Below are 10,956 nucleotides of genomic sequence, written 5' to 3'. Positions count from 1 at the left end.
CAGGTAGGTGGTCCTGATTTGTTCTTTGCTCATTTATAATGATATCATTATTATTATTTTTATTTATATTTATTCTTTCAAGACGTTTATTTAATCTCTACTTTCTTCTTCTTTTTTTTCCCCGTATTGTTTCTGTTTTATTTACATCTCCTGTACTTTTTCAACTGTATATTTTACGTATTTTTACTCTTGCCATTGTTACTTATTTTTTTATTCTTATCATTGTTTATTCAAGTTTATTTTATACTGATACTATTTTATATCTTTCTTCCTTTTATTTATATGGAATTTCTTATCACTTTATTTTTACATAATATTTATTCTAGCTTAAATTACCTTATTTTTATCTAATTGTTGTAATATTCTCAGCTTTTTTTTGTATCTTTTTATCCCTGATGAAGTCCTGCAAAGTGGGGCGAAACGTCGGACATTAAAATAGTCATAAACTATTTGTTCTTTTTATGACCGCAACCCAGACCATCTTTTCTAATATTGAAATTTTTACGGTCAACTATATAAACATATAAATAAAATTATAATTTTACTGTTTGTTTATTTTTAATTTAACAAACTCTATCAAGTTATAATTTGCATTTTCATTTGGCATAAATCCTCTCTCACCCCTCGTTGTTATTACACCTCGGTTTCAAATGGATATAAATGACACGAGTCAAATTTAGGTCGGTGGGAGGATAAACTTTTAATTGGAAAGGTCCGACACAGTTGGTAATTTATGAATTAAAAATTGACGGCTGAAATATTTCTGATAGGAAAGTTTTTAATCATAATGGACGAGACGAGGTGAGCAACGGATGCAGCAAGTTTTAATGAACGCTAGCAACATATAATCAAAGTTTTAGCGGCAAACATTATCTACTCAGGGAGGGCATTTATCCCAATATATATGTTTAGTTCTGACCACGCTTCGGTCGTTTGGGAATTCCCGAACTAATACACGTTGGGACCAGTGATGTGTTATAATGCCTATTGTTACAAACTCTTTCAGCTACCTTCAACAATCGTTCTTTGTCTGGGGTCGCACATTGCAAAGGAATGGAATCATAAATTTAAAGTAGATATTAAAACTTTGTACCCTTTTATTTATTTGCTTGATTGCTCATACAATACAATAAATTATAATAATATATAAATTAAATAATGCACTCAACAACTTAAATAAAATATTATATATATAAATAAATGACAGTATAAATTCAATTTATGAAAAAGATGGTCAGGGGTACGGTAACAAGAAAATAAAAATATTAGAAGAAGATAGTTTATTTATATGACTTTTTTTACTCTTATTATAATTTTCATTTACTTGTTTGAGGTATTTTTAAAAATATTTAATTAAACTGGTTGTTTCAGGTGAAGATTTCTGCCATACCCTCCACATAATGGACTCTACAGGGGCCAGTGTTATTGTAAATAAGAAATGCGCCGATACAACTGAATGCTGGCCGATGGGAGTGGGATGTGTCATGGTAGACACACAGACGGTAATTATGGCAAGGGTATATCAGAACACATAGTGGGGTTGGTGAAAGTCTGAGCACGTTGGAGCCAGGGTCCCAGGGTGTTTTATTCAGAACGCTGTAGGTTCGAATCCCGCCTAGGTTAGCCAACATTTATTTTTCGGAAGTTCCGGGAAATAAATCTTGTATCATGTCATGTGACTCATGGATGACCTGGTCATCCATTCTAGAGCCGCACAAGTCTTCAATGATCAACAAACCCTAGTCCGCGGATGTCTGCGGACCACCCACACTACCGCATTGACAAAAGGGGTCCTCTTAGGAATAGTACAAGAGCCGGGAAGGAAAAAGGCAGTTATCTCACCCCAATTTTTGATTACTTTAATAAAAACTATGTATAATTACTAGTCAAAATTGATGAGTCTGTCAAGTAAAAGTAGAGGGAGTAAAAAATGGCGGCTGTTTGAAACCTTAAAAAAACATTATATTTCATTCGGAGCTCAATATCTTAAAAACTACCAACAACACTAGAAACAAAAGGGAACATTATTTAAAGAAGAGTAAATTTGCTGAAATATTAGCCCTAAAAGAGCTATTTACATCCAATAGTTTTCGAGATATAGCTTTTTAAAAAGTAAAAGTTCTAAAAATTTTACTGAAAGATTAGTAGTTAGTTAATTTATTTTGAGAAATCTATATCTCAGGAACTATGTGACGTACAGATGTCTATTAGCAATCAAATTAAAGCTAGTTTAATGGACTATAAAAAAGTTTATGACCTTTACCTTCATAGAAATAGTAGTTTTCATGACATATGGTAAATAATATAGATTTATAGTTGTTCGGATAATAAGTTTGATTTATGAAAAACTTCATTTCAAAAACTATTGGACGTACAGATGTCTGCCAGCGCTAAAATTAAATCTAGTTAAATGTACTACAAAATAGTTAATGATGTTTATCTTTGTAGGAGTACTAGTTTTTATGATATTTGACAAAATAAACTCACAAAATGTTAATTTCCAGTTGTTCGTACAAAATGTTGGATTTTTGAAAAAATATATCTCTAGATCCATAAGACGCAAATATGTCTGCCAATAGGCAAAATAAAGGAAATTTAACTTACTATAAAGTAATTTATGACACATATCTTCGTAGGGGTACTAGTTTTTCTGATATTCACATATGAATATAAATTTGGCAAATGAAAATTTGTCCGAACAACTATAAATCAATTTATATTAGCAAATTTCATGAAAACTATTACTCCTACGAAGATAACTATCATAAACTACTTTATAGCTCATTATACTAGCTATAAGTTGAGTGCTAATAGATATTTGTACGTCAAATGGGTTTTGAGATATAAATTTTTCAAAATAAATTCACTAACTACTGATCTTTCAGTACGTCCCATACTACATTTTTATGAAATGTGGCTTTTTAAAAAGCTATATCTTGAAAACTATTTAACGTAAATAACTCTATTAGGGCTCATATTTTAGCAAATTTACTCTTCTTTAAATGACGTTCTATTAGGTTTTCTTGTGCTGTTCCTATTTTTGAAGATATAGAATTTCGAATGAAAAATTAGTTTTTTTTATCACTTTGAAATAGCCGCCATTTTGTATTCCCCCTACCTATACATGGCAGACTCATCAATTTTGATTATTAATTGTAGATAGTTTTCATTAAAGTAATCAAAAATTGGAATGAGATAACTGCCTTTTTTCTCCTGTTGGGCTTTTGTTCTAGAAGTTGCATAAAAGGAGAGCATTTTGAGGAACTTTTACAGAATATTAAATAGTTAAAACCTTTCAATTCATTCTCGGATATCAAAAAAGTAAGTCATTTTAACAATAAGCCGTCCACAAAATATACATTTTCAGAACCTCCACAGGCCCCTCCAAAGAACAGCCCAACCGGATCACTAATAGGAAACCATTGATCTAGATTTTATTTACCCATGCTCCTACTTTTTCTCCACCTGAAAATGTAGTATGAAGCTATCCAATATAAGCCAGAAAAACCATTTTTTGAAAATCTTACACAGTGTTTTTGAGATTAGCAAACAATCAAAACTTTGGAAATAGTCTTTTGTTTTGTAGTTACTATGTTTCATATTAAATAAAACTTAAAGGAATAAGTGTAATAGAGGGAATAAGCTGGTAGTATAAGTGAAGTCAAAAAGGTGGGCCTTATGATGGATCCAGGGGCGTGGCAGGAAAGTACGTACAAATCACTAACTGCCTTATATTTCAATTTAGATTACAGTGGAGGACATTTCTTTTAATCTCGACCTAAATCTAAACTTAAAGGGCGTGGCATTTTTGCCTTTATTTATCCTGCCAGCTAATCTCCTCCAATATTCTTCTTCTTCCAAGTTTCATTTGATATGAAAATAATCAAGAAAAAACTTTTAAAAACATATTTGTAATATCTACAGTAAAAAAGTATAAAAATATTATGTTAATTTGAGACTAGTACTTCACACTACATTATTTTCTCCTGTTATGTTTATCAGCTATCATATCGCACCAACATTAACGTAATTTTTTTATTTCCACTTTTTGAAAAGGAAAATAAAAAAATTACCATGAAAGCATAGATAAATTAAATTTGTATCGAAAATTTTATTTGTACCCCATATTGACAGAGGATAATTAAAATTTGAAACAACATCTGGACAAATGACTAATTTAAAATCCTTATACAAGACAGGAAACTGCCCAGACTATTACAACACTTGCTAGACAATACGGAGTTGTGCTTTGGGGCTCCAGTAAACCATCGAATTCCTCTAGTATCCAATCCTTACAAACCAAAATCCTTAATGCTGGTTAGTTTGTCACAAAACAAATCATTCATCAGCACCTTATAGGTCAAATTTTGCTGATTTGGCCAGAACCAGATACTAATCCTTTCATGATAAACTTCCAAACCACCCAAACCCATTTGTTTCTAGCCTAGCTTCTTCTTCATTACCAGATAATTCTTCTATGTCTGAAAATTTCTCGTCTAGAAATGTAATTGGAGTTGTATTAAAGGGTAGATTCTTCACATGTCTGTATAATTCCATTGTATAACTAACATCAAATTTATTTTATGTATCTTAATACAACAGTACATATCAATAAATAAATTAAAATAAAAAAAAAAATTGCAATGAAAATAATTTTTTTGTGTGTATAATTTCAATTTGTCATTAAAAGCCTTTACTTTTCAGAAATGGATATATTATGTTTTGAAAAAAAAAAAAAAAAAAAAACTTCATTTATATATGATTGGATGAAAATTTATTGATAATCATAATTGTCTTTAATTAATAATATTAGTTATAATAAAAGTAAAATATTTTACCAGATCCAATTATGTCTAAGAGTAAAATTTATGTTATGTTACGAATAAAAGATTTTATTCAAATTATGAAGAAGATTGTTGGGGATGCAGTCAAAAGGAAACAAAAAATAGTTACCAACTATCTATTTTCCGACGTTTCGCTCTATTTCGTAGAGGTTCATCAGGACTAAAAAGATACAAAAATAACTAAAAATATTTTGACATTATAGCATAATAAGATACAAAAAAAGTAAATTAAGGTAGGGTTAAAATTATGTAAATACAAGTGAAAAGAAAATTACATACAAATGAACAAAAAGAAGAAATAAAAAATAATTATAACATTAAAACAAAAAAAATTAAACTATTAGGTTAAAAATGAACAGACGTAATAACAAGTTAAAATAGAAAAGAAGATATGAAAAATAAATAATAATTTTAGCATACTAAAAGAAGGAAAATTAAAGAAGAAAGTTGAGATTAAATAAAGGTCAAAACAGATAAATTAAAAATATAAATAATAATATTAAAAATAAGTAAAGAGCAAATCAGAACCACGCACATTTTCCAGCTGAAAGATATCTAAACATAATTTACAATTAAAAACTAATTTTATTTCTTCTTTTTTATTCAATTTTCTTTTCATTTATATATTTACATAATTATAACCTTAACTTAATTTACTTTTTTGTATCTTATTAACCTACAATGTCAAAATATTTTTAGCTGTTTTTGTATCCTTTTAGTCCTCTCGTACACTTACTGAAACGTTGTTAACTATTTTTGTTTCATTTTGACCCGTTTTATTGTTGTAAACCGACCATCTATCATATATATATATAAGATTTTTCCATTTTGAATAAATTGTCTCTCTATCTTATCAAATTAATCTTGTAAATGGATGTTAGAGGCTATTTTATACAGCTAAAGCAGAGGAAGTTGAAGTAGACGGCTCAACGAAACTTTAAACAAGGTTTAATAACATGCGGCTTTGGTCAAGGGCTTAGCAGATACGAGCTTAAGCCCAAGTTCCTTGACACCTTGTGATTAATGAGACGGTCCTATTAGAGAAGCATTGACTGGGTCTATCCAGCAGATAGCGCATTGGTGCCAATGTCTTTCTTCAACGGTATAGAGAGGATGATCAAATGAAATTTTTTGCTGGTGTCTGCTTTGCCAGCAACAACATCCCTGCCATGTACGGGTTCAACTCTTCTGGCGCAGAGCCAGTAGGCTCTCGACCAATTTTAGTTAAACCATTCGATCCTCTCACCTTATAACAAATAAATAAGTATTGATTTATGAAACGTTGATAACGCTAACTTTTCAAGAGGTGGTATTTTCGCTTCTGGTCTCCACATACATTTAACACACTTTTGATTTGAACTATACTTTCTCAAATTGTAGTAAAATCTGGCATAATTTTTAGGAAAAAATTAAAAATTATACTGACAAGAGGAATCTATAATTCAACTATTCCCCGGAATACAATTATCAAGGGACATTACTCGAATTAATTGTAATTTATAATATGATATAACAATTAAAATAGACATAGAAAGAGTGTAAAAGTTATATAAACTAAAGAGGAACGCAGTAAGTTCATAAAAAATAAATATAAATTAATAGAGAGAGCGTGGTGGCACCATGGTAAGGCACGACACTACTAACTCCAAGGACCCGGTTCGAATCCGGCCGGGCAGAAAATTGTTTTTGTTACATTGTAGCCGTGAGTCAACCCTGTGGGTCATGGAGTGCCATAAAATCTGGCGGTCGAGCGTGATTTTGACCAAATCACTTTCTTGCACAACAGTTCTTCTTTAGAAAATACTGAACCCCTGACCCTTAATGGGTTGGAGCAGTATAGATTTTAATTTAATTCAATAAATTAATAGAATACTAAATAATATCAAGTATAAATGAGTAAAATAGAATTGCTAATGTAAAACTAGGGTATTTTTCTTGTTAAGTATTATTTCACCATTAACCTCATTATTGCACTTGTTTTAATGAATTAGTATTCAGTTCACCTATACTTATATTTTCCTAACTTACTTCGTCCAAACTTCCTCTTTGTTTTATACTTAACTTTATAATAATAATAGTCTTTATTTATATACATATATACATTTATAATAGCATTATTTTCTTTATATACATGTATATAGATCTTCAGAAGATAACCGCTGGCCTCCATGATGGTTTCATATTTGACGTCATTTAGACATAAAAAAAACGCAATGATTTAGTGATTCACACCTTTTAACTGGTTTTCAATTAGGTATTTTTCTTTAAAAAGAATTTTTATTACTTTTTTCAAAAACAACCATGAAATACGGTTTCATAAGAGCAGAAAGTACAAATTTGCCTAGCATCGATGCCTTAATGTTAACAAAAATTGTTGTAACAAACCCAGATTTCTGGTCTGCAGGATTTAGAAATGTATAAGAATACTATCTTTTTCTATCTACGTTTTCTAACTGGAAGACTAAATCATTTCGGTTTTAGTTACATCAAATAGACTTTCTTAATAAATATTAGAAGTTACAAACATACACTTTTTATCTTGCATTATACTTACATCCAAGCGATCTTCACAAAAATGTAATCAATTATTTAGATTTGATAATAATTTTGGATTCCTTGTAGCCAATCTTTAACAAAATTTTGATAACTTTTGTCACATGGATAAACAACTTGTGTGGAGTCTTCATAGTAGTATTTTCGTAATTAAGCTTAGCACGAAAAAGAAATATATCTGATAGATAATTGCGTAAATGACAGCGAAAACTTATAAACGAAATAAATTAAAATAATACCAACACTGAGTAGATAAGCCTAGCGTATGTCGAAATGACGTCATGCAAAAACAATAATGGCGGCAAAAAATAAATTTAGTTTTAATGCATAATAAGAGACTAAACTGCGATTATATAAAAAAATTAAATAAAATCAGGGGGATTATCGTTATTGAATAAGCAATAGAAGACACAATAAAAAAAATCGTAAAATATCGGATTGTTTTATATTTTACAATTCTCTCATTTATCCAATATAAAGCCTTGCAAAGTGAGGCGAAACGTTAGTCACTAATTTTTTTTTTATCTTTTACCTTCCTTGACCGCAACCCAAACTATCTTCTACTTATATAGGAGTTATTTTTTATTTATTTTCCTTTTAATCTATGTGTTAGTCTTATTCTCGTAAAATGTATCTATTTATTTGTTTTTGGTAAACTGATCTACTGCTGTGACTATGAATGATCGTCTGATCTCACATTACCGTCTAATATTGAATTTGTTCTAGGTGAATTCCGGAGAGCGAATTTGTTGACCGGGTGAATTGAAAAATTGTGAAAGGGTGATATTTGAGGAGCATAAATGAGAAAGAAAAATAGGAATGAATTGAAACATTTGTATTTGTTGTACAGACCGAAATGGATTGTAAAAGGAAACTGTAGGGGGGGGGATTGTTTATTATATCTTATTATTGTATCTCTTTTTTTCTGATTATACCTTGTATGTGTAATTTATATATGTCCGATTACGGATTGATAAATATGCTGTGTGAGATAGCAACATAATGTATTTAGGCAGCATAGATAAATAAAGTATATTCCTCTATCTCTCTATTTTAATCACTTCTTATAGTCAGAGAATACCTATATTTTCCGATATTTCACTAAGCGTGATCCATATTAAAAAACTATGACTCTGATAGTAATATTGGTACAAAGTAGAGGCAGAAGAGAAGTACGAAGTATTCACGAAACGTCCAAAATTAAAATCTGTACCGCTACAACACAGCAAGGAGGTGATGTGATCAGAATCACGCTCGACCACCAGGTTTTTACCCAATTAAGAGCACGCAATTTAAGAGGCTGGCTGGACCCCAGGAGGCCTCCAGAACCCACAGGAGTTGCCTCATAGCTACAGGGTACCAGAAAAAAATTTTCTGCCCAGGCAGATTCGTTCAAAATATAGATATCAAATGTCTAACATAGGTTATGTTACTGATTAATTGAGATTGGTTTATATTATTATCAACACAAACTTCAATGATCCACTTTTATTTTCTCCTTTTTATTTAAAAAAACTTCCTACGTTTCAGCCCTTAGGCCATTTTCAAGGAGACAACCTTAATTATTGATTTCATAATTCATTAAATTGTCTTTTTTACAGGCTAATTGCCAAGTCTTACATAAACCACATAATTTCAATGTTTGACAATTTTTTTAATAATTGATAATAATTTTAAAGGATAGTTTTGTATTGAAATTAAGTGGTTTATATAAGACATGGGCAATTAGTCTGCAAAAAAGACACTTTAATGAATTATTACATCAGTGATTAAGGTCGTCTCCTTGAAATGCCCTAAGGGCCAAACGCAGGAAGTTTTTTAATAAAAAGTTGTGATTAAATGAGGAGAGAGAGAAATACTTTATTTATCTATGCTGCCTAAATACATCAGGTTGCTTTCTCACACAGCATACTTATCAATCCGTAATCTGACATATATAAATTACACATACATGGTATAATCAGAAAAAAAGAGATACAATAATAAGATATAATAAACAATGTTTTTCCCCTACAGTTTCCTTTTACATTCAATTTCGGTCTGTACAACAAATACAAACGTTTCAATTCATTCCTCATTTCTGCTCCTCCAATTTCACCCTTTCACAATTTTTTAATTCACCCGATCAACAAATTCGCTCTCCGGAATTCACCCTCTTAGATCCTCTTCAGTGACCCGCTAAACAATTTCAATATTATACGGTAATGTGAGATCAGACCATCATTCATAGTCACAGCAGTAGATCAGTTTACCAAGAACAAAGAAATAGATACATTTTACGAGAATAAGACTAACACATAGATTAAAAGGAAAATAAAATAAAAAACCGGTTACAGGAAATACTTGAATGGATAAATAAGTTTAAAAAACAAAACAATAGTACTAATAAAATAAAATAATTTAATGAATAAATACGTTAAAACACACAAATAATTTTCAATTACACAAATAGCCATAATTTTCATGAGTATATACTTTCATCGACCATAGATTTAAATAATACCGCTATCTCTTTGGCCAAAACAGTTACTTAGGAGTCACTTTAGACAGCAAACTATTGTTTAACCATCACATTAATTCGAAATAGGAAAGTGCAAGGAATATATTATACAAAATGTATCCATCATACTTTCATAAAAAATCAAAATTATCCCGTAAAAATAAATTGATACTATATAAAGCGGTACTAAGTACTCTTAACTTATGTCTGCCTAATGTGCTTTACTAGTTCAGCCGATATAAAAATATTCCAAAACAAATGCTTAAGAATTGTTAATAACTATTAATAACTATGCACTAGAACATCTAAAATGCACTCTGAATTAAATATAGACACCGTACAGGTTTACATATATGAACTGACACATAATTTCTTCTAGTCTTGCCTCAACTCATTAAACCCTCTAATCACAGGAAATTACTCTAAAACTAAAACCCGTAAATATAATCACAAAACATAAAGATACATAAATATATATAGAACCAAACATATATTAATGTAAATATAAATCAATGATATGTATTTCATGTTTCTCAATATGTATTTTATTCTATTCAATGTTACGTATTTTATTTTATGTATAGGAAGATGGTCAGGGTTGCGGTCAAAGGAGAAACAAAAATAGTTTACAACTATTTATTTTCCTGTATAGGAAGATGGTCAGGGTTGCGGTCAAAGGAGAAACAAAAATAGTTTACAACTATTTATTTTCCGACGTTTCGCCCCACTTTGTAGGGCTTCATCAGGGCTAAAAAGATACAAAAGAAACAAAAATAGTTTACAACTATTTATTTTCCGACGTTTCGCCCCACTTTGTAGGGCTTCATCAGGGCTAAAAAGATACAAAATGATACAATGATAAGAATAAAACTTTTTCTTTGCTAATTTATTATCATTTTATATCTTTATTTTTACTTATTTATGTATAATTATTATTTTTTCATGGCGTTTATTTAATCTAATTTTTTTTTTCTTTTTTCTTTTCTTTTTTCTTTTTTCCTTCCCCGTATTGTTTTTGTTTTATGTACATCTCCTGTATTTTTTAACTGTATATTTTAC

General features: G+C 30.0%; 1 protein-coding gene across 2 annotated transcripts in view; it reads left to right on the top strand.

Moving 5' to 3' along the window:
* The window catches only part of LOC106677814 (ly6/PLAUR domain-containing protein 6B), a gene marked incomplete in the record, with an annotated part of 623,095 nt that overhangs the window by 610,831 nt on the left and 1,308 nt on the right, over positions 1-10,956 (top strand). For both annotated transcript variants that reach the window (XM_067045488.1, XM_067045489.1), the window contains 1 exon segment: positions 1,372-1,502. In XM_067045488.1, coding sequence (XP_066901589.1) covers positions 1,372-1,502 — 131 coding nt within the window.

This window comes from Halyomorpha halys, unplaced genomic scaffold (assembly GCF_000696795.3).
Source record: "Halyomorpha halys isolate HHAL.00 unplaced genomic scaffold, Hhal_1.1 Scaffold109.1, whole genome shotgun sequence".
In the NCBI taxonomy this organism is placed as follows: Eukaryota; Metazoa; Arthropoda; class Insecta; order Hemiptera; family Pentatomidae; genus Halyomorpha; species Halyomorpha halys.
The sequence above is the reverse complement of the archived record's forward strand: the minus strand, read 5'-3'. Positions and strand labels throughout refer to the sequence as shown.